Genomic DNA, 25251 nt, shown 5'->3' with positions numbered 1-25251 from the left:
CCTTTTACACAGTCTATGGGAGAGAATGGGCATTAAACTCACCACTGTTCCCATAAATCTCTGCCATGCTGGAATGCTTGCTAATCACTACAGGACTTGTAAAACCAAAAACAAAAAAAACAACAGCTGGAGTACCTAAACCATTTTTTCCCCCCCATGTACTCTTGTAATCTTGAGAAAATGATCAGGACCTGCCCCTTTCCTTGGCATTTGAATACCTAAGCAGGAGATACTGTTAGCTCATTGGCTGAGAGATAATAGCTCTTAGCCAATACACTAAATCCTGTTGCTGTTGAAGAGGTTACAACATTAACACATCCATCAGGGGGGATTGTACCACTGTATGCTGTTAAATCCAGATCTGCTTGCGACCCCCGCTTATTTCTGATGTGTGTCCTACCAATACCACAGACATACCTCACCCTTGGTTCTCTTTGTCTCATTACATGTACCTATGAAAAATCAAAGTATGAAGTACAACTATCTAGTGGACAGTGAAGATTCTGGACTGTGTCCCTTGGACTTTTTTTCATAATTTCCCTACTCTATAAAACACAATTGTTAGATGCAACCTGTATTTGCTATATTTCAGAATGTGAGGTTTATGTGTTTACAGTAGACATGGAATAATGACATGTTACAACATTAGCAAAGGACACAACGTTTTGCGTTAATATGAGCTTACCTTATCCTCATCCAAGTGGATTCCACTTATTTCAAAGTCAAATAAAAACAGCTCAGCCACCCGTCTTCATACATAAAGAGAAAGCAAATCATGTTTTTTTTTAAGCATACCGTAAAAGCGTATACATGGCTTTTTAAAAACACTACTCAAGACAGGAGTTAAGCCCTAATTAAATGATTAATTTATCCTGCCAGGCGAAGAAGTAGAGGACACTTATTAGCCAATACAGCCATGTCATTATTCAAAGAGAGTCCAAGCTTCTAGCAAACGGTAATGTAGTACCATTCATTTCACCATACAACCATCTAAGAGAGGCCCTCAGAGGAGGTGATAACAAATTTGGTATGTCTTACCAGTGGATGGGTTTAAGGAGATTTTGTGAAAATGTATTGTCATTTTAGCTGAAAGAAGGAAGGTGGCCTGATAGCACAGAACTCACCTGAGAGGTTTGCCTTGACATTGGCAGATAAGCATACACTTTCAGGGACCACTAAGAGAACCCAGACCATGTCATCTCAATGAAGTGGTCTGGGTGGTCCTTTAGCTTTAACCCAGTAATTTAAAGTATTTACATTTAGTAGATATGATGATGCCTACGTTGCAAGGGTAAATACACCTCTAGAGGCGCTCTGAAACTTGGTTCTCACAGCCATCATCCAATCATCGTGCAGCGCTACATCGCATGCGCCTTTATTGTTGAATGATCCTTTGAGGAGCATTGGGTTGACGTTTAGAAGTCTTGGCGTGACATCATGTCAGAGCTTGAACTTGGCGTGAGAAAAACAAAAGATAATTAACATGCACTTTGCCAGTTATTTATATTAAGTGGGCCCTTAAATCTATATAAAGAAGGAACACTAAACACTATAGCATTATGAATACAGGTTTGTATTCCTAATGTTCTAGTGTTCTTTTATTGGATCTAAAGACGGCTTTTATTTGTACGGACATTGGATTTTGGGCGAGCGGGTATGCGGATATGAAAGGCAAAGAATTGGTGGAAAAGGGAAGAACACACATATATATATAGAAAGTTCTTAGACCAATAATCTAAAAAATACAGAATTTTAAGAAGTCTTATTTGAATCATAAAACATCAAATAAATTATATACAATATTATTGATATCCACATATTTACTCCATTAGATTCTAAGCTCATTTTTATTCTTCTACACTTAATATATTTTTTTCTCATCATATTTTTTCCATTTTCACATTTTGGTTTTGTATTTTCATTTTTATTTTACTTTTATCTTTATTCGTTTTTTCTTTTCCACTCCTATTTTTAATAAATTATATATATATATATACACACACACAATTATATTTTTTTTTTACCATTAGCTATTATGCATTGTTTTTATTCCATATCTATATTTTTTTATATATATTTTCCCTATATTTTTTATTTTCTATCCTATTTTTGCACATATATTTTCATAAATATCCATCTACACATTCTATATTCCCATATCTTCTAATTCTAATCCATCATTCCCTGAAGTAGTAAGCGCAAGACTTACGAAACGCGTAGGATGTTGGCGAATACCGCTCAGTATCTACAATGGGAAAATCCAGAGAGCCACCGCATTTTCATTCCAGCAGTTCTGGTGCGCCATACTGGAGAGACGTGAAGGTGGAGAAAGGTGTTTCCTCGAAGCTCGTGGACCCGATACTCTTATTTTCTACCAACATCCGATTGTCTATTCCATCAGAGTCTACACACACACACCATCAAGGCATCTCTATTTTAATAGACTGACGGGCTCACCTGGCATCTAGCCCACATCCAGGTCAGACTTTTACTTTTATTTTTACTTGTATATTTTTTTTTTTCCATTTTTACTCTCATATTTTTTTCACCTTTTGTCTAGTTTCAGAAGCGTTTGGACTTTTAGTTTTTTTGATTATTTGGGTTGGGTCAGTATTTTCCCCCACTTTTAACCCTCTCCCTCTCTGTTTTAGGAGCCCAAGAGTGTGCACACTTGCGATTTAAAACAGTGGTACCAGTTGCTTGTTTTTACCAAATATATGTTTTAAAACCGTATTTAATGCAATATCAATAATATTGTAAATACTTTATTCGATGTTCTACGATTCATACAAGGAGGGATAAGGATACTGTCTGATAAGAGAGCAGCACTGTGTAAGACACATATACTTCATTCTAGTTGTACATCTAGCAACGTATTACACTCAAATATATTATTAATTTCAAAGTACATCAAATTGCCATTTTTGAGTACCATATTTGTTGCGCAGTTTCCTATTTACTGTGGAGTCCAGTACTCCACAGCCACTTCACTATAAAGAATGTGTTGACATTTCTGTAGGCTTTTTAATAATTGTATCCACATTAACACAACTCACCAACTAATCAAGTTAATCGATAATAAAAAAGAGGAAGGAGAATGTACCTTGTTTCCGGATCTAATGAATCCATTACAGATTTATTTTCTAAAAGGTTCTTCAAACTTTGGCATAGCTCGATGTTCGTATTTAACCTGAAACACACAAAATAATAACTGCATTACACACAAAGTTAACAGAAACATCACAGAGGCTATAACAACTTGGAATTTATTTTGTGCATATCACATAAATACAATACAAAAACATACTTCTCTACCATGGTGCCAATGGTTCTGCAGGCTTCCTCAGCTGCTTCTCTGAATGAAGAGTCAGGATGAGCTACTCTCACAAAATCAGCCTGTGAGCAGTATAGGTAAAACAAAAAAAGGAGATCATGGATTACCATTTCTACAACGAAATGCACTACCAAGCAAATACTCTAAACTGGTGGAGTACAAATGGCCAATAGAAGAACTTTGTTTAGTGTTGGACTACTACAAGGACTTAGAAGCATGTATCTATCCAAATGGCATGCGAAAATACAATAGTGTCATGACTGCAGATAAAGATCTGGATGATGAAGAGTATGGTAGCACCGGGTGCATTTCACCTGCACCTCTCTTTTCCCACCTAAGCAATGCATTATCAATACACTCTGGCCTGGAGTATCCCTTTAATAACATAGGCACCAGGGTCTACAGCAAGGTCACAAAGAATACAGTATGCTTTAAATGGACAGAAAATAGATTAAATAAATAAATAAATAAATCAAGCATCCTATGTGTGAATTGTCACTTACCAGATCTGCAACTCTGCAAAGTTCATCAGACAGCTGATCAAATATCCTCACAGTCTCAGCCCCTGGTGGAGTAGAACACACTTTTTCCAGCAGGCTCTCAGTTGTCTTTAATGCAGTATCTTGAACACTCTGAAATCCTTCCGGAGAGCTTAATTCGGGAACCCCAAAAAGACCCTGCAACATACAGAATAAACATGAAATGCATACACTGCTGGAGGATACTTACCCATAATATCTGCCAAACTTAACCCCTTAAGGACATATGACGTGTGTGACATGTCATGATTCCATTTTATTCCAGATGTTTGGTCCTTAAGGGGTTAAAGGACCACTATAGGCACCCAGACCACTTCAGCTCAATGAAGTGGTCTGGGTGCCAGGTCCATCTAGAGTTAACCCTGCCTGCTGGGAGAGAAACTGCTATGTTTACACTAGGGTTAATCCAGCCTCTAGTGGCTGTCTCATTGACAGCCGCTAGAGGCGCTTCCGCGCTTCTCACAGTGAGAAGAAGACGTCAGCGTCCATAGGAAAGCATTGAGAATGCTTTCCTATGGACTGACTGAATGCCAGCGCGGCTCTTGCAGCGCATGCGCATTCAGCCGATGACGTCCAAAGGAGGAGGAGAGAGCCCGGCGCTGGAGAAAGGTAAGTGTTTAACCCCTTCCTCCCCCATCAGCCCGTCGGGAGGGGGGACCTATTAAAACTATAGTGCCAGGAAAACGAGTTTGTTTTCCTGGCACTATAGTGGTCCTTTAACAATCATAACATTTAAATACCGTATATTGGTAACATTTTTGTCTTAAAAAAATATTTTTCTTGAAAATATATATTTTTAAAAACTTCTTTCCCATAAGTATGGCATTGTTAAAGTTATGAACACAAATATCAAGATTATTTTATCTTCACGAAGTGTGTGGACATCTTGTAATTGTACAATGAACTGTTTGTTACTTTTGGAGTACAAATTATGACCCTGCAGTCTCAGTGCTCAATTATCTGCCATTTAGAAGTTAAATCACTTTGATTTATGAATGAATTTAAAGGGGTCAATGCAGCACTGACTTACATTAAACGATGGCCCAGGTATCCACTGATTCCTGTGTCTAGTAGTGTGAGCCGGGATTTGACCCTGCTTACACTGTAATCTATTTATAGGCATTTAAACGCATATGGGGTAGGCAACCTTTGGCACTCCAGATGTTGAGGACTAAATCTCCTATAATGCTCTTACAACCATGGCAACCAGGCAAAGCATTGTGGAAGATGTAGTTCAAAACATCTGAAGTCTCCAAGGTTGCCTACCCCTGGAAGAGCTAGGGCCACTATAAATGGCCCCAGCAGACAGAGGGTAGCCCCAGGTATCCATTAATTCCTGGGACTCCTTGGTGTGAGCAGGGATTTAACACCAAATCTGCAAGGTGTTCAATGCCGCTCTACAGGCATTTAAGCTCACTCTACGTAGGATGGAATGCCCCAATGTCATTAAAGGGTTAACATAACCCTCATGTTTTGTTTCTAACTATTTGCACGATGGCTACTATTGCTGCTAGTGGACAAGTGGTTCAAATTTTTAAAACTTCTATTTCACGTTTTACCAATATGGTCTTTTTTGGATTTTCAGCATTTCAAGATCTCAACCATTAGGTTGCATCCATGCAGGCTGAAATCCGGGGGACCTACATGTCTACTAGGGTGCTGCTTTGTAAAATCCCAACATTGATAATTCATGTGAACAATGTCCGGATTTGGCAGTCTGAATGGGTCCTGATGGATCTGGATGATAGTTTTACCCAAGTGTAATAAACCCCATAGTGCATTCAGCAACGTATTTTGGGAGCTCATTGGCCCATAAATAGTATAAAGTGACCATCCACTTCACTCCATCTTGTTATTGAGAGAAGGAACCTGGTGAAGATAGGAGAAGAACCAATGACATAGTCCCCTCTGGATTACAGGGGTCCTGGGGGACAACAGTTTTTTTGTGTGTGTGGACCCGCCATGCATGCTCCTTGGTAATAAGCTTTGTGCATGCTTTATTAGGGACATGGGAGAAATTTGGTTTGAGAAGGGAGTTGCAGAGCCAATTCTACATCAGCAGTAGATATATATAAACCCATCGCAAGCAAACGGGGATTACCAGATTGAGTTCAACTATTGGCAGGGCAGGACAACGTGTCTGCCACTTTCTGATAAAGAGAGCTATGACGTAACCCAACGTATTATCATTTATGGCATTTATATAGCACCAACTTGTTCCGCGGTGACGTGCACTGCTAGGCTAGCAGCTTTCAAGTCAGGGATACTGCAAACACAATATGACTTTAGGTGAATTTCTGACCCATCTGGGGGTTCAGGGTCAATCTAGAGATCATCATTATTATTATTATTTTATGATTTATATAGCGCCATCAGATTCCATAGCGCTGTACAATGGGATGACCACACCCTAACTATGGAGGGGATATATATATATATATATATATATATATATATATATATATATATATATATATATATATTTAAAAACAAGTATTGAATAGGCTACTCTGGAAGGTTTATTGGTTTATTGTTGGGTCAGCATGAACTTTGTTTTGGGAAAAGACAAGTTATTTTGACTTTTAATCTGAATCCTTTCAGTGCCAGGTGTGCTTGGTGCTCCCCCAGCCAGCACTGGGTCAGGAGCCCATGGATTTCATTAGACACATGGAGTCCATGTCCCTCTCACCGTTTTCTTGCTGAGCACATCCAGCCTGCGGTGCTGCTTGACATTGAAGGCGGCTCCCACCGGGGCCCAGCCGGTGCTGACGGTACGTCCGCCGACATGGTAACAGACAGAGCGCAGCGCCCGCCGCAAGGACAACATAGCGACACCTGACACGGAGTCCGGCGCCGGTGGCTACTGGAGGAAGCGTGTTGCAGTTACGTCACGACGACCAAGCAGCTGATTGGTGAAGCCATGTGGATAGGCGGGGACTTTGAGGCAATGTCATTTTTTAGACGTGCTGGGAACGTCAAAGATGCACTAAAGGGAGCTGGAGTGTTCATTGGCCACAAACTCCCTTCTAGGCTAAATAAAAGGATTATTTTATAGTATTGAAAGGTCTACACATCACTGGGGGTTCATTGAGCATGGAATTTACCCTATCGCACTTGTTTTGGGGGGGAGGAGTAAAATATTCTAAAATAATAAATTGTCTGAATAAATATTGCATTCACATGCTGGGTGGTCTTTCTGGTGCTTTTCCTGTTTGTGCCTTTTGATGCCCTTTATTGGTGTCATTTTATTTTGCTGTTCTGGATCCTTTTCTCTTTGACCTGTATATTAAAGGGAAACTATAGTACCAGGAAAACAAACTTGTTTTCCTGTTACTATAGCTTCCCCCTATGTCAAGGTCCCCCCGCCGTGGTGCAGAAGGGGTTAAAATCCCCATTCTGTCACTTACCTGGGTCCAGCGCAGATGTCCATCGGCGCTGGCTTGGGTCCACCTTCTCTGTGGACACTGGAAGTCCTCTTGCATAGTGTAGACAGCCACTAGAGGTGGAGTTAACCGTAGCAGCTAATTATTGCGGTTTCTTAAAATCTGCAAAAAATACCTGCTTAGGGTTAAGTGGCCTGGGACACTGTACCTAGACCACTTCAATGAGCTGAAATGAACAGGGTGCCTATAGTGTCCCTTTAATGATCTAGCAATAGGCATTGAAAGTCTTCGGGTCAGTGTTTGCAGATTAAGTTGCGACTAAATCCACAGCTACATACTAATCCTTCTAGATCTCTCTGCTGCTTTAGGCATTTTTAAAGGACCACTCTAGGCACCCAGACCACTTCAGCTTAATGAAGAGGTCTGGGTGCCAGGTCCAGCTAGGGTTAACTAATTGTTTTATAAACATAGCAGTTTCAGAGAAACTGCTATGTTTATCAATTAGTTAAGCCTTCCCCTATTTCCTCTAGTGGCTGTCTCACTGACAGCCGCTAGAGGCGCTTGCGTGATTCTCACTGTGAAAATCACAGTGAGAGCACGCAAGCGTCCATAGGAAAGCATTATGAATGCTTTCCTATGTGACCGGCTGAATGCGCGCGCAGCTCTTGCCGCGCGTGCGCATTCAGCCGACGGGGAGGAACGGAGGCGGAGAGGAGGAGGAGAGCTCCCCGCCCAGCGCTGGAAAAAGGTAAGTTTTACCCCTTTTCCCCTTTCCAGAGCCGGGCGGGAGGGGGTCCCTGAGGGTGGGGGCACCCTCAGGGCACTCTAGTGCCAGGAAAACGAGTATGCTTTCCTGGCACTAGAGTGGTCCTTTAATCACGCTCTACTTCTTCAAACTGCTGCCTTCACAATACTGTCCTCTCATGGTTTTCTTCTTATAATTGGGTTCCTAAATCTCATACTGTCACTTGCATCAGTGAACAGGAGACTAACTAATAGCATTACAGAATGTTATATGAAAAATTATACTTTTAGTTCTGAGACTCCCATGATTGGTTATTGTTGCCATTGATGTATACACACCTAGACAAACTGTGTTTTATATATACGATGTACTACGCATTAAAACCTTTGGATGCTTATTGATAATCCATCTGAGTGGTGTGACTTCATTGCGTATTCCCAGCAGCTGGTTATAGAGATAAAGGAAAGCAGAACCTTCTTTGTTGGTGCATAAGTCCATGGCAGCATAAGAGTTTTCAGACATTGTGGTGATTTCCAGTCTAACACTCTCCCAATCATCATTCAGTGTCTCCTTTTTTGGTAACACCTGCTCCCCTCATTCTGCCTCAGGTGGAGCCCCCAGTGTTCTGTTGTTGGTCCCCATGCCTTGGTCCCCATGCCTCTCTTTTTATACTGTCTCTCGACAAATTCCACTCAAAGCCAGCCGATGTGGCCATGGCACCAGGTGGCACATTGACAGTAGTGGCATTTTGCCGCCCTTGGTCTCTGTGCTGCCTCATTTCTCCCTAGCGTGGTGCCAATCATGTTATTTGCTATGACTCTGGACCATCTGCAATACACCGTGTCTGCCGGTTGCCGCTGGTGGTATCCGTGGCGGTGAAGATGCAGGAAATTTGCCTGTGTACACTGCTCTTCCCATGCAGTCATTTTCTGAGGAGCGGAGCCTGTAGTGGGCATGTGACATTACTTCCCTTTCCATCAGGCCCTGCTAGAGGATTACCGAGCAGTGAGAGGCAAGAACATCAAATATTTTCAGCCACTTTTACCGCCAACGGTGAGCAGCAATGTTTTAATTATTTTTTTATTATTAAATAATTGTATATCTAGCACAGAGCTTAATCATATATTTTATGTGGAGCTCTGCATTTTATTGATGTCACAGTGCCACCTCATTTATATTCCCCTTATGCCTTCCTCTCTCTACCTATCACTAGCAGCCATCCTTCTCCCTCCCCATATTACTAGCAGCCATCTCCCCCTCTCTCCCTATGACTTGCAGCCATCCCTCTCCCTCCCCCTATCACTAGCAGCCATCTCCCCCTCTCTCCCTATCACAAGCAGCCATCTCCCTCTCTCCCCTATCACTAGCAGCCATATCTCTCCCTTTCCCTATAACTAGCAGCCATCCCTCTCCCTCCCCATTTCACTAGCAGCCATCTCCCTCTCTCTCCCTATCACTAGCAGCCATCTCCCTCTCTTTCCCTATAACTGGCAGCCATCCTTCTCCCTCCCCCTATCACTAGCAGCCCCCTCTCTCCCTATCACTGGCAGTCATCTCCCTCTCTTTCCCTATAACTAGCAGCCATCCTTCTCCCGCCCCATATTACTAGCAGCCATCTCCCTCTCTCTCCCTATCACTAGTGTGGTGGAATCTCGGTAAAAATAAATTTAGTAGGCCGAGATTACCACGTGGCATGTGTACGTGCATATGCTGACGTATCGATCAGTTGGTTGCACGTGGCAAGATACGATCAGTAGTGTACGGAGCATGTGCAAGAATACAGGATATAGTATTCCCCCTCCTCCATTGTGCTGGACAAGCCATGCGGTCAAACAGGAAGTTAATTCTTATTTGTGTTGATTGGTCAAGGGAATGTGCGGGTGGAGCTTAATATGGGAGGAGTTATATGCCTATATAAGGAGCCTGCACTATTGTCCGGGGCTCAGACTTTGCTGTATTTTGGTGACGCTAGTCCCTCTGAGTCCCGATCGGTGATCCAATAAAGAATCTCTTCCTTCCTGAAGAAACCTGTGTCCATCTCTCTGTGCTTGGCTTCCGTCAGTTTCTCCGGTATCATTTGGTGCATTGGCCGGGAAGCTCATCGTTCAACGGTAGCTGAGAGGCAGAGGCGTGAGACGGTCTATCTTTGCCCACGTTCTCTACGGCTGCACCCCTGAACTTCTGCGTGGACCTCCCTTCGTCTCGGCGCCACTGGTCTGTTGTCCAGGAGATCATCGGCCTCTACGTGAGAAGTGCTGGGGTGTCCCCGTCGATGAGTGTGAACTCAGGTTCAGGAACGAGGAGGTAAGATAACTGCTGTTTTAGACGGCAGGACCCGCTAGGGGTATACCGATTGTGCGGTAGGCCCAAAGGGGTTTTTGAATCTGTATCTGCCCCCTCTGTCGGAGGGAAGGAGCGAAGGCGCACCGCTCGATCGAACGCTCTTTAGTCAGACCGTTTGATTTGGTTAGTCAGGCGGGGCGCTCTGGTGTAAAATAGCCCTAGCCGGACACCGGTGTCTTGTCTAGACTAGCGTTCTAGGGTGTATATTTTGTTCGCTAGGTCGGAGGGACCGGGAGACTAAGCGGCGTCTGTGTAAATTCGGTTCGCTAGTTCTCATCCTATCTGGGCTAAGTGGGAAGGCGTGTAAATTTGGAACCCACTAGACTTTTGATAGTACGACTAAGAGGCGTCTGTGTAAATTCGGTCCTCTAGCTCGTTGTATAGTGCGACTAAGAGGCGTCTGTGTAAATTCGGTTCTCTAGCTCGCTATATATGTGGTGATTGGGCAGTGTGGCTAACCAAAACGTATGTAGATTGTTTTTAGGTAGTCCATTCAAGGTACTGGCCAATAGTTTAGTTGGGAATTGTAAATGTGTTAACGATTGTTTTAGTAAAGTGTATATCTTGTTAGATAGCGCGAGCTCAGCCGTCTAGCGAGAGTGTTAATAGTGTGTTGCTGTATTATAGTGCACGGTACCATAACCCTGTATATTTACTGACATTGTATAATAAGTACTAATCATTGTCGTCAATTGCATGTTTTAACACCATAACCACTAATAATTGTATTGTGACCTTAACTTGTACTTTGACCTATGCTAACCGTACTGTAACCGCTATTTGTAAAAGACGATGTTACTGGGGTGTGTTATAGACGGGTAATTCGTATATAGAGAATTATAGCGTGGGTGACTGTATAGTTACGCCAAAGGGCATAATATTGATTATATAGTGACTGGTGTAGCAGCTGTGTGTGTACGGGAATTCCCTGAGTGTTTATTGTGTTATTGTGTACGTTTCACTTGGTAACCGTACCACGTGGTGCTGTTGCCAGAGGAAACGGGTGTGACTGTTGAATAAGTACGCGTGTATAGTATTCGTTGTCGACGACGTTCCATTGTTAAGTATGGGTGCGTCGCAGTCAACGATTCCGGATCCCTTAGGATGTATGGTTAAGAATTTTAAAAAGGGATTCAAAGTTTGTGATTTTGGGGTAAAGATGTCTCCTGTACGTTTGGTCACTTTGTGCACTAGGGAGTGGCCTACTTTGGTTGCGGCATGGCCGCCACGTGGCAGTTTGGATCCAACTCTGGTACAGCGCTTACACGTGGCTGTATCAGGTAGGCCTGAACTTTACGGCCAGTTTCCTTATATTGACTGTTGGAGACAGGCCGTAAATGACTCGCCAAAATGGCTCCAGACATGCCACGAGGAGCAGTGTCGCCTCATGGTAGCTAGGACTTGTTCGTCCACTAGGACTGGTGTTAGGCCCATTTTGGACACGCCCCCTGAGTCCGAGATCCCTTTGCCGCCCCCTTACTTTCCGTTAAGAGGAAGTGACGCAAACGCAGGAAGTCCTGCACCCCTCCCCTCATTACCCTCATCCACTTCCGCTTCCTCCTCCAGTACAGGATCCACCCCCCCTCGTACTAAATCTCCCCTTCCGGAACCAGAACCCACCCCCATTAGAAACGAATATCCTGATTTGGCGCCACTTCAGACTTCCGGTCAAGCTTCATCTAGCTCGGCCCGAAGTGTTCTATTCACTACCTTTTCCCAAAACCAACCTCCCACATCCCCATACCCTATCTCTCCCCGACCGGAACCCATGACTGACGCTTCCCTACGTAGCCCCATCCAAACCCGACAGTTGACTGGTGCCCAACAATTAAAGCATTATCAGATGCCTCTTCGCCTAAATCCCGGGTCAGCTTATATCGATGCCGCAGGTCAAATGGCACACGCTGACCCAGTCTTCGTATATGTCCCATTTACCACTACCGACCTTTTAAACTGGAAGACCCATAATTCCTCGTATACTGAGAAACCACAAGCCATGACTGATCTGTTCACCTCAATAGTACAGACGCATAATCCGACATGGGCTGATTGCCAGCAGTTACTAATGACTTTATTTAACAATGAGGAAAGGACAAGAATAAATCAAGCAGCCATTAAAGCATTAGAAGATAGAGCCCGTGCTTTGAACCAAGCTAATCCAGCAGCATGGGCCGCAACACACTATCCCAACACTGATCCCGATTGGAACGTAAATGGTGCTGATATGGTTCAACTCAGAGCCTATAGAGACGCTATAATTGCTGGCATGAAAGCCGGAGGAAAGAAAGCCATTAACATGTCGAAGACAGTTGAGGTGATTCAGAAAAGCGATGAAGCGCCTAGTGTCTTTTATGACCGATTATTGGAGGCGTACCGCTTGTACACCCCCTTTAATCCGGAAGACGCAGACAATTCCCGAATGGTTAACTCCGCCTTTGTCAGCCAAGCTTACGGAGATATTAAGCGCAAGCTACAAAAGTTAGAAGGGTTTGCAGGTATGTCCATCACCCAACTAATGGAGGTAGCTAATAAGGTTTATATGAACAGGGATACAGAAAGCAAGAAAGAGGAAGAGCGCAAGATGCGTAAAAAGGCTGATATGCTAGCGGTAGCGATCGCAGGCGTAGATAGACGGGGCCCAGATAGAGGCGATAGTAGATGGAATGAGGAACCTCTAGGTAAAAATCAGTGCGCTTACTGTAGGGAAGAAGGGCATTGGAGAAATGAGTGTCCGCGAAGAGAACAGTCTGAGAGAGACAGACCTAGGTCAGGTTACGGAAACTTTAGAGGCAGAGCGAGAGGTAGAGGAGGCCCCGGAGGGAGTAATGGTTATAGAGGGAGTAATGGGAACAGAGGAAGTGTTAGGGAAGATAGGTATATTCCAGCAGCGCAAAGGTCCCGCGATAGAGAAGGTAGGGACTTCGTAGGATTGGCTGACACGGTCATGGAGGACTATTGATACCGACCGGGCTCCATCCCCCTTGGTCGAGCGGAGCCTATGGTCGATGTATCAATAGGGGGGAAAAGGAGTGCGTTCATGATCGACACTGGTGCTGAACATTCAGTGGTGACTAATCTGGTTGCTCCTCCATCTGGAAGGACTATTACTGTGATAGGAGCAACTGGAAGAAGTGCTGAAAGACCGGTTCTTAAAAGTCGACTCTGTACATTGGGAGGCCACGTAGTAAAACACCAATTCCTTTATATGCCTGAATGTCCAGTCCAATTGCTGGGACGTGATATGCTATCCAAATTACAAGCGCAGATTACGTTCCTACCGAATGGAACAACATCCTTAAAGTTTAATGGACCTTCAGGTATTATGACTTTATCCGTACCAAAGGAAGAAGAGTGGCGACTTTATACAGTGTTGACTAGCCAAAACCCTAGGAGTGATGAGACATTGTTTAACATACCAGGAGTTTGGGCAGAGAACAACCCACCAGGACTGGCCCGCAATATTCCACCTATAAAAATTGAACTGAAACTTGGGGTTTATCCAGTGAGCCTAAGACAATACCACATCCCACAGAAGGCTAAGAAGAACATCCAATCCTATCTGGATAAGTTCATACGGTATGGTATCCTAAAATTCTGTACTTCCCCCTGGAACACCCCATTGCTGCCTGTTCAAAAGCCCGGTACAGATGAGTATCGACCTGTACAGGACTTAAGAGCAGTCAATGATGCGGTTGTTAGCATACATCCAGTTGTACCCAATCCATATAACCTGCTTGCTTTAATTCCGGGCGGGGCTACTTACTTCACAGTCTTAGATCTCAAAGATGCCTTCTTTTGCCTCCGAATTGCCGCAGAAAGTCAATGTATTTTCGCTTTCCAATGGGAGAACGCTGTAACGGGCTCAAAACGCCAAATGACTTGGACAAGACTGCCCCAAGGGTTTAAAAATTCACCTACCCTATTTGGTTCAGCCCTAAGTCAAGATCTACTAGATTTCGAGTCTATCCCAGGAGAATGTGTATTGTTACAATATGTAGATGACTTGTTGATAGCAGCAGTTACAAAAGAAATCTGTCAGCAAGCAACGCACGATCTACTACATATTCTCTGGAAGGCAGGATACAAGGTGTCTAGAAAGAAGGCTCAGTTGTGTTTGCCAACTGTCAAGTATCTGGGATTCCATATCTCTGAAGGTCAAAGAATTATGGGGCCAGAGAGAAAAGAAGCTGTCTGCCAAATACCAATACCCAAGAATAGAAGACAAGTGCGAGAATTCTTGGGGGCAGCAGGCTTCTGTAGGATATGGATTCCCAGCTATGCGATACTAGCAAAACCTCTGTACGCAGCCATCAAAGGTACAGAGCACGACCCCTTCTTATGGACCCAAGAACAGCAAACGGCATTTGAAGATGTGAAGAAGGCTTTGATGAGTGCCCCAGCATTAGGTCTACCTGATCACACACGACCATTCTACTTATATGTACACGAGCAAAGAAGAATGGCTGTGGGAGTATTGACACAGTACTTGGGATCATGGCAAAGACCTGTTGCCTACATGTCTAAGCAACTGGATGCAGTGGCCAGCGGACTTCCACCTTGTCTAAGAGCCGTAGCTGCAGCCGCCCTGCTAGTAGCTGAAGCCGATAAACTCACTCTGGGTCAAGAACTTTATGTACGAGTCCCACATGCAGTACAGACGTTGTTGGATTACAAAGGAAATCATTGGTTTAGTAATAGCCGTATGACCAAGTATCAAGCAATGTTGTGTGAAAACCCAAGAGTGCATTTAGAGACTGTAAACACCTTAAATCCAGCTACCCTTTTGCCACAACCTACTGAAAGTCAACATGATTGTTTGGAAGTAATGGATGAAGTATTTTCAAGTAGACCAGATCTTCGTGATTTTCCCATCCAGAACCCCGATGTTCAATATTATACCGACGGCAGTAGTTATGTAAAAGAAGGGATCCGCTATGCAGGATATGCAGTGACAACAATAGACAAGGTGATAGAAGCTCGGCCACTGGCGAAAGGAACATCAGCACAAAAGGCAGAATTAATAGCACTAACACGAGCGTTACAATTGGCTGAAGGTTTAAGAGTGAATATCTATACGGACTCTAAGTATGCGTTTTTAACCACTCATGCCCACGGAGCTTTGTATAAAGAAAGAGGACTACTGAATTCAGAAGGCAAAGAAATCAAGTACGCAGCTGAAATCCTACAACTATTGGAAGCAGTGTGGGAGCCGAAAGAAGTCGGTATCATACATTGTCGAGCGCATCTGAGAGGAGATGGTGATGTAACCAAGGGAAATCGGATGGCAGATAGTGCAGCTAAGCGTGCCGCTGAATCAGGAAGACAGGAGTATGTGGGGCATATAGCTGCTTTAATACCAACTCCACTGTCCCAATGGACTCCAGTTTATACAGCTCAAGAAGAGGAGTGGTTAAAGACTGAACCGGGAAAGTATCTGGAGAACAAGTGGTATCAGCTAGAAGATGGAAGAATAGTCATACCAGCATCGCTAGCGGTAGAAATTGTCCAAAATTATCATAACGGGACACATTCTGGGAGAGACAGTACTGAAGAATCTCTCAGGAAACATTTCTACATACCAAGATTGTCCAACTTGACTCAGGCCATTGTACGTAGATGTGTAACGTGTGCTAAGAATAATGCAAGACAAGGACCAGTAAAGCCACCAGGAGTCCAGTTTATGGGGGGACTCCCCATGTCCGATCTACAAATAGACTTTACAGTGATGCCTAAATCGGGTGGACATCGTTACCTGCTGGTAATTGTGTGCACCTATTCAGGCTGGGTAGAAGCATGTCCTACTCGTACAGAGAAAGCAGGAGAAGTTGTGAGATTCCTGCTACGAGAAATAATACCCCGATATGGACTACCCTGTTCTATAGGATCGGACAATGGTCCAGCTTTTGTTCATCAATGCCTACAACAACTGACTCATATGCTTGGTATAAAGTGGAGGCTTCATACTGCATATAGACCCCAGAGTTCTGGTAAGGTAGAGAGAATGAATAGAACTATAAAGAACCAGTTGGCTAAAATGTGTCAGGAAACCCAACTTAAGTGGAACGTTCTCTTACCTATAGCTCTATTGCGAATCCGCAGTACCCCTACCAGAAGGATGGGCCTCTCTCCTTTTGAAATTATGTATGGGCGACCACCTCCCGTACTTGGTAACTTAAGGGGGGACTTGAGTCAGTTGGGAGAAGGAATTACCCGGCAGCAGGTTGTAGAGTTGGGTAAGACTATGGAGGAGGTACAGAAATGGGTACAAGATAGATTACCTGTGAATATTTATCCCCCTGTTCATAGCTATCATCCAGGAGATCAAGTGTGGATTAAAGAGTGGAATAATGTACCGTTAGGGCCCAAGTGGAGAGGTCCTTATGTTGTTCTTTTGTCTACCCCTACAGCAATAAAAGTAGCAGAAGTGACTCCGTGGATACATCACTCCAGGGTTAAACCAGCAGCAGTCGATTCTTGGCAAGTTACAGCAGATCCAGAGAATCCCTGCAAGATCCGGTTGAAACGCACTACTCAGTCGGAGTAACGAGGAATTATTGTGGATTACAAATTTTATTGTTACAGGTGTGAGTGAGAAGGCCATAATAAAGCCTGTCCGCTTACCATCACATAGTGTATAAGCCAGGAAAGTCTCGAAGGGACACCTGTGAAGACGAGCAGAACTCCATTCCCTGCAGCCCTCACATCCTGGAAGCTGAGGTTCCATCGCACGGACGAAGACTGAGGATGACGGCGAAAGATGTGCTTTTGATTGTGTTTATTTACATGTGTTTTTATATTCAGGAAGGTAGAGGTACCGACACTCCTAGCTGTGAGGTATGCATTAAGACTACGAGAACAGGTAACCATATTTCCCAAACCCTAATTTGGCATTCACAATACGAGTGTAAAGGAGAGGTATCAAGATGTAGATACCTAAATATAGATTATAGTGTGTGCCATTTAGGAGTAGGAGAACCTAAGTGCTTCAGTCCGGAGTATCAGCCTCGTACAATTTGGTTGACTCTCAGGAATGGAGATCCTCAGGGGACCCTAATTAATAAGACGGTGTTAGAATCCGTATATTCTTCGGGTGTTCTGCTATTTGATGCGTGTAAAGCGATATCGAGTGGTAGAAAGCCGTGGAATGTATGTGGGGATCTTAGATGGGAGAGGACGTATGGGTCTAACGATAAATACATTTGTCCCAGTAGCAAAAATAAATATGTGAGTCCTAGATGCCCAAATAAAGACTATAACTTTTGCCCATATTGGTCTTGTGTGGGGTGGGCGACTTGGGGACAGACAGTAGACAAAGACATGATAGTGACTAAGTTGCCGACTAGCCCATATTGTAAGTCTATGGAATGTAACCCAGTCCATATACTTATTAATAACCCCGACAAGTTTTTAGATAAGTATGGCAATTTATTTGGGTTTCAGATATACGGGACGGGTTTAGATCCTGGGACATTATTGTTTATAGGGATAGAGACTGATACGGTATCCTCCCAGACTCATCAAGTATATCATTCCTTTTATGAAGAGATGAGCATAGATAATAAGATCCCCCATAGCGCTAAGAACCTGTTCATCGACCTAGCTGAAAGTATTGCCGGTAGTCTTAATGTTACCAACTGCTATGTGTGTGGAGGTACTAACATGGGAGACCAATGGCCTTGGGAAGCAAAGGAGGTAATGTCCGGTTCTGAGGCAGTTGACCAACTAATATCTGCACCAGCCGATTATCATTTGAGTGTTAGAGGTAAATCTGAGTGGAGATTAAAGACCTCCATCATAGGTTATGTTTGCATAGCAAGGAAAGGAATAATGTATAATACTTCTGTAGGAGAATTAACTTGTCTAGGGCAAAAAGCTTATGATGATGATACAAAGAATACAACTTGGTGGTCGGCTTCAAATGTCTCAGAACCATCAAACCCGTTTGCTAGATACGCCAATTTAAAGGACGTGTGGTTTGATCTATCCATCACATCTACCTGGAGAGCCCCAGCAAATTTGTACTGGATCTGTGGTAAGAAAGCCTATTCGGAGCTGCCACAGGACTGGGAAGGGGCATGTGTGTTGGGTATGCTCAAACCATCCTTCTTCTTGTTACCGATTGAAACAGGTGAGACTTTAGGTGTTAAAGTGTATGATGTGAATCATAGGAAGAAAAGGGGACCCATAGAGATAGGTACCTGGGAAGATAATGAATGGCCTCCCCAGCGTATCATAGATTATTATGGGCCAGCCACGTGGGCTGAGGATGGTACCTTTGGTTACAGAACCCCTATTTATATGCTCAACCGTATTATAAGATTACAGGCGGTGGTTGAGATTATCACAAATGAGACATCACAAGCGCTCAATCTTCTAGTGAAACATAATACCAGGATGAGGACAGCAGTATACCAGAATAGATTAGCCCTGGATTACCTTTTGGCAGTAGAGGGAGGTGTATGTGGGAAGTTTAACCTAAGCAATTGCTGTCTTCAAATAGATGACGAAGGGCAAGCAATAGCTGAGCTTACTAGCCATATGGTTAAACTAGCGCATGTGCCTACTCAGGTATGGAAAGGGTACAATCCAAGTAGTTGGTTTGGTAGCTGGTATGAATGGTTTGGAGGGCTTAAGGCAGTGGTAGGTGGAGTCCTACTGATTTTACTGTTGTGTCTACTCCTACCGTGTCTTATACCCTTAGTAGTTAGATCTGTGCAAAGCCTGATAGGAAGTATAGCAGAGAGAAAGGCTGCTGCACAGATAATGGCGATATATAAGTATAAGGCTCTAGATCAGGGAGAACCAATGCAGGAAGATGAATGTTGAAGATTCACATCATAAGATAAGTCTGGTCTGGTTCAAGGTAACTTGCGGTGTAAGCAAAACTAAGGTTATGTGATGCCTCAAGTAATTGTAAAATATCAAGAGGCATCAAAGGGGGGAATGTGGTGGAATCTCGGTAAAAATAAATTTAGTAGGCCGAGATTACCACGTGGCATGTGTACGTGCATATGCTGACGTATCGATCAGTTGGTTGCACGTGGCAAGATACGATCAGTAGTGTACGGAGCATGTGCAAGAATACAGGATATAGTATTCCCCCTCCTCCATTGTGCTGGACAAGCCATGCGGTCAAACAGGAAGTTAATTCTTATTTGTGTTGATTGGTCAAGGGAATGTGCGGGTGGAGCTTAATATGGGAGGAGTTATATGCCTATATAAGGAGCCTGCACTATTGTCCGGGGCTCAGACTTTGCTGTATTTTGGTGACGCTAGTCCCTCTGAGTCCCGATCGGTGATCCAATAAAGAATCTCTTCCTTCCTGAAGAAACCTGTGTCCATCTCTCTGTGCTTGGCTTCCGTCAGTTTCTCCGGTATCACTAGCAGCCATCTCCCTCTCTCTCCCTATCACTTGCAGCCATCCCTCTCCCTCCCCCTATCACTGGCAGCCATCTCCCTCTCTCTCCCTATCACTTACAGGCAGCCATCCCCTACTTGTCTCCATTCTCCTATCACTCACTCAAGTCCCTTCCTCTGTAACTATTTTGCCCCTCTTAACCATCCAGTTTCACTCTCACCCATGCCTCATCCGTATTCTCCTATCACTCCCACCCATCCCTTCCCGGTGCCTGCTCTGTTGCTGTAGTAATTGGCTGCAGAGCAGGCAATTTTAATTATCATTATAAAACACAATGGATGGGAGCATGGTTTTGATGAAGGGCAGGCAGCATTTCATCATTGGACCCAGGCAGGGCTGCCATCAGAAATTTTGGGGCCCCTGACAAAGCACAAGGTCTGGGCCCCCCCTCCCCCGCCCCCTCCCTCCCGGGCCCGCCCACGCCCTACCTAGTCTGCTGACAATGATGCGGGACTGAATGTGGTGTGTATAGTGGAAGTGAATTAGAATGTGTGTAATGGATGTAGTGTTTGTGTGTATTAGATACTGTTTGTGCAGTGAATGCAGAGTGTGTGTTTGTGTAGCGGATGCAGTGTGTATAGTGAACGCAGAGTGTGTTTGAGTAGTGGATGTAGTGTGTGTACAGTGATGTAGTGTGTGTTTGTGTAGTGGATGTAGTGTTGTATGTACTAGATGAAATGTGTTTAGTGGATGCAGTGTCTGTAGTGGATGTAGTGTGTGTATTAGACGCAGTGTCTGTGTATAGTGAATGCAGAGTGTTTCAATTTGTGGTGGATGTAGTGTGTGTACTGTGAATACAGGATGTTTGTGTAGTGGATGCTGTGTGTACAGTTAATGCAGAGTGTGTGTCAGTATAGTGAATCCAGAGTGTGTGCATAGTTTAGTGAATGCAGAGTGTGTGTTAGTGTGTAATGAATGCAGAGTGTGTGTTAGTGTGTAGTGAATGCAGTGTGTCAGTGTAATGAATGTAGTGTGTGTGTTAGTGCAGTGAATGCAGAGTGTGTGTAAATGTGTAGTGAATGCAGAGTGTGTGTTAATGTGTAGTGAATGCAGAGTGTGTGTTAATGTGTAGGGAATGCAGAGTGTGTGTTAATGTGTAGGGAATGCAGAGTGTGTGTTAATGTGTAGGGAATGCAGAGTGTGTGTTAATGTGTAGGGAATGCAGAGTGTGTGTTAATGTGTAGGGAATGCAGAGTGTGTGTTAATGTGTAGTGAATGCAGAGAATGTGTTAGTGTGTAGCGGATGCAGAGTGTGTGTTAGTGTAGTAAATGCAGAGTGTTAATGTGTAGTGAATGCAGAGTGTTAATGTGTAGTGAATGCAGAGAGTGTTTGAGTAGTGGATGTAGTGTGTGTACAGTGATGTAGTGTGTGTTTGTGTAGTGAATGTAGTGTTTGTATGTACTAGATGAAATGTGTTTAGTGGATGTAGTGGATGTAGTGTGTGTATTAGACACAGTGTCTGTGTATAGTGAATGCAGAGTGTTTCAATTTGTGGTGGATGTAGTGTGTGTACTGTGAATACAGGATGTTTGTGTAGTGGATGCTGTGTGCACAGTTGATGCAGAGTGTATGTTAGTGTAGTGAATGCAGAGTGTGTGCATAGTTTAGTGAATGCAGAGTGTGTGTTAGTGTGTAATAAATGCAGAGTGTGTGTTAGGGTGTAGTGAATGCAGAGTGTGTCATTGTAATGAATGTAGTGTGTGTGTAAATTTGTAGTGAATGCAGAGTGTGTGTTAATGTGTAGTGAATGCAGAGAGTGTGTTAATGTGTAGTGAATGCAGAGAGTGTGTTAATGTGTAGTGAATGCAGAGAGTGTGTTAGTGTAGTGAATGCAGAAAGTGTGTTAGTGTAGTGAATGCAGAGAGTGTGTTAATGTGTAGTGAATACAGAGAGTGTGTTAGTGTGTAGCGGATGCAGAGTGTTAATGTGTAGTGAATGCAGAGAGTGTGTTAGTGTGTAGCGGATGCAGAGTGTGTGTTAGTGTAGTGAATGCAGAGTGTGTTAATGTGTAGCGAATGCAGAGAGTGTGTTAGTGTAGTGAATGCAGAAAGTGTGTTAGTGTAGTGAATGCAGAGAGTGTGTTAATGTGTAGTGAATGCAGAGAGTGTGTTAGTGTGTAGCGGATGCAGAGTATGTGTTAGTGTAGTGAATGCAGAGTGTGTTAATGTGTAGCGAATGCAGAGAGTGTGTTAGTGTAGTGAATGCAGAAAGTGTGTTAGTGTAGTGAATGCAGATAGTGTGTTAATGTGTAGTGAATGCAGAGAGTGTGTTAGTGTGTAGCGGATGCAGAGTGTGTGTGTTAGTGTAGTGAATGCAGAGAGTGTGTTAGTGTGTAGCGGATGCAGAGTGTGTGTTAGTGTAGTGAATGCAGAGTGTTAATGTGTAGTGAATGCAGAGAGTGTGTTAGTGTGTAGCGGATGCAGAGTGTGTGTTAGTGTAGTGAATGCAGAGTGTGTTAATGTGTAGCGAATGCAGAGTGTGTGTCAGTATAGTGGATGCAGTGAGTGTGTTAGTGTGTAGTGTATGCAGAGTGCATGTTGTATTAGTGAATGCAGTGTGTGTATTGTATTAGTGTATGCAGTGTGTTTGTTGTGTTAGTGTATGCAGTATGTATGTTGTGTTAGTGTATGCAGTATGTATGTTGTGTTAGTGTATGCAGTGTGTGTGTTAGTGTATGCAGTGTGTGTTGTGTCAGTGTATGCAGAGTGTGTTGTGTCAGTGTATGCAGAGTGTGTTGTGTTGGTGTATGCAGAGTGTGTTGGTGTATGCAGAGTGTGTTGTGTTGGTGTATGCATAGTGTGTTGTGTTGGTGTATGCATAGTGTTTTGTGTCAGTGTATGCATAGTGTTTTGTGTCAGTGTATGCAGAGTGTGTGTTGTGTTAGTGTATGCAGTGTGTGTTGTGTTAGTGTATGCAGAATGTGTTGTGTCAGTGTATGCAGAGTGTGTGTGTTGTGTTAGTGTATGTAGTGTGTGTGTGTTGTGTTATTGTATATAGTGTGTGTGTGTGTTGTGTCAGTGTATGCAGTGTGTGTTGTGTCAGTGTATGCAGAGTGTGTTGTGTCAGTGTATGCAGAGTGTGTTGTGTTGGTGTATGCAGAGTGTGTTGGTGTATGCAGAGTGTGTTGTGTTGGTGTATGCATAGTGTGTTGTGTTGGTGTATGCATAGTGTTTTGTGTCAGTGTATGCATAGTGTTTTGTGTCAGTGTATGCAGAGTGTGTGTTGTGTTAGTGTATGCAGTGTGTGTTGTGTTAGTGTATGCAGAATGTGTTGTGTCAGTGTATGCAGAGTGTGTGTGTTGTGTTAGTGTATGTAGTGTGTGTGTGTTGTGTTATTGTATATAGTGTGTGTGTGTGTGTTGTGTCAGTGTATGCAGTGTGTGTGCTGTGTCAGTGTATGTAGTGTGTGTGTGTGTTGTGTCAGTGTATGCAGTGTGTGTGTGTGTTGTGTCAGTGTATGCAATGTGTGTGTGTGTGTGTTGTGTCAGTGTATGCAATGTGTGTGTGTTGTGTCAGTGTATGTAGTGTGTGTGTGCTGTGTCAGTGTATGTAGTGTGTGTGTGTGTGTTGTGTCAGTGTGTGCAGTGTGTGTGCTGTGTCAGTGTATGTAGTGTGTGTGTGTGTGTTGTCAGTGTATGCAGTGTGTGTGTGTGTGTTGTGTCAGTGTATGCAGTGTGTGTGTGTGTGTGTTGTGTCAGTGTATGCAGTGTGTGTGTGTGTGTGTGTTGTGTCAGTGTATGCAGTGTGTGTGTGTTGTGTCAGTGTATGCAGTGTGTGTGTGTGTTGTGTCAGTGTATGCAGTGTGTGTGTGTTGTGTCAGTGTATGCATGTGTGTGTTGTGTCAGTGTGTGCAGTGTGTGTGTGTGTGTGTGTGTTGTGTCAGTGTATGCAGTGTGTGTGTGTTGTGTCAGTGTATGCAGTATGTGTGTGTGTTGTGTCAGTGTATGCAGTGTGTGTGTGTTGTGTCAGTGTATGCAGTGTGTGTGTGTGTGTGTGTTGTGTCAGTGTATGCAGTGTGTGTGTGTGTGTGTGTGTGTGTGTGTTGTGTCAGTGTATGCAGTGTGTGTGTGTGTGTGTGTGTGTGTTGTGTCAGTGTATGCAGTGTGTGTGTGTGTGTGTTGTGTCAGTGTATGCAGTGTGTGTGTGTGTGTGTGTTGTGTCAGTGTATGCAGTGTGTGTGTGTGTGTGTGTTGTGTCAGTGTATGCAGTGTGTGTGTGTAAATGTGCTGGGGTGTGGGGGAGGGGGGGGGCATTTTAACATAATAATAAAAAAAAAATTAAATTGTTTCTCCCCCCTCCCTGCTTACCTGTGTCTAGGGAGGGGGGAGATTCCATCCCTGGTGGTCCGGTGGCATGGTGGGGCCCCCCGGCTTCCCAGTTACCGCAGAGGGGGCCCAGGCAGCACACAGCCTCTTCTCTTCTCTCCTCCAATAACTCTCGCGAGACCCGCGGAGCGTTGCCATGGCAACCGGGTCTCGCGAGAGTTATTAGCAGAAACGAGAAGAAGAGAAGCTGTGTGCTGCCTGGGCCCCCTCTGCGGTAACTGGGAAGCCGGGGGCCCGGGGCTGCACACATAGATAGCGATATTCGCTATCTATGTGTGCAGAGAGGGAAAGTGGGGCCCAGGACTGCCAGAGCAGTCCGGGCCCCCCAGGGCCGCCGGGCCTGTGACAACTGTCACGGTTGTCACCCCCTGATGGCGGCCCTGGACCCAGGTAGCACAATGTCTTGGGTCTGATTCAGCTACAACTTGTAAGCCGATGACACCCAGATATACCTCCCCTCTGGTCCCTCTCTGACTGTCCAAGTAATCATAACCAGTTGCTTGTGTTCTATCTCTAATTGGATGATTTGCTCACTAAAGCTCAATCTGTCTAAAACTGAGATTCTTTTATTCCCTCCTCATAATATACTAATCCTCTAATGCTCTCCATGCATGCTAATAGTACGCAATCCGTTTGTGCTCATATCCAGTCTTTATCCAAATCTTGCCAATTCCATCCGCCCCTTTCTCATCCGGAATGTTACTAAGGAGCTTGTTAATGCCCTTGTAATTTCTTGATTACTGTAATTATCTCCTAATTGGTCTCTACAGATACCATACTGCCTCTTTACAGTACATAATGGATGCTGCTAACAGGGCTATATTTCTCTTCTGTCGCTCCTCACACCTCACCCCTCTGTAAAACATTACATTGGCATCCTGCACCCTATAATCTTCAATTCAAGATATTAACTATTATCTACAGAGCTCTCAACATCTCAATCCCCTACCCCCCATTACATTACTTCACTAATTCATAGGTTTGCTCCGTCAAGGCTGCCCTGCTCTGTTGGTTATCTTTTCTTGTCTGTTACCTGTACTGCTAACTTTCATTTACAGGACTATTCATGGGTGGCTCTATTCGTATGGATCAGCCTTCCTATGCTATCAACCTCTCCCCTAGTCTCCAGTCATTCAATCAAGTCCCTTAAAACCCTTCTGTAAC

General features: G+C 44.0%; 1 protein-coding gene across 1 annotated transcript in view; it reads right to left on the bottom strand.

Moving 5' to 3' along the window:
* MIPEP (mitochondrial intermediate peptidase) overlaps positions 1–6755 on the bottom strand; it is a 108548-nt gene extending 101793 nt beyond the window's left edge. Inside the window, exons 1-5 of the mRNA XM_063444891.1 lie at positions 6563–6755; positions 3838–4011; positions 3308–3396; positions 3104–3190; positions 686–749 (exon numbers count right to left, since the gene is read on the bottom strand). Coding sequence (XP_063300961.1) covers positions 686–749; positions 3104–3190; positions 3308–3396; positions 3838–4011; positions 6563–6700 — 552 coding nt within the window. The 5' untranslated portion in view covers positions 6701–6755. The remainder of the gene's footprint in view (positions 1–685; positions 750–3103; positions 3191–3307; positions 3397–3837; positions 4012–6562) is intronic.
* Positions 6756–25251: the final 18496 nt, after the last annotated feature.

The sequence above is a fragment of the Pelobates fuscus genome, chromosome 1 (assembly GCF_036172605.1).
Source record: "Pelobates fuscus isolate aPelFus1 chromosome 1, aPelFus1.pri, whole genome shotgun sequence".
NCBI classification, from domain to species: domain Eukaryota; kingdom Metazoa; phylum Chordata; class Amphibia; order Anura; family Pelobatidae; genus Pelobates; species Pelobates fuscus.
Note: the sequence above shows the minus strand (reverse complement) of the source record. Positions and strands in the feature narration are given on the sequence as shown.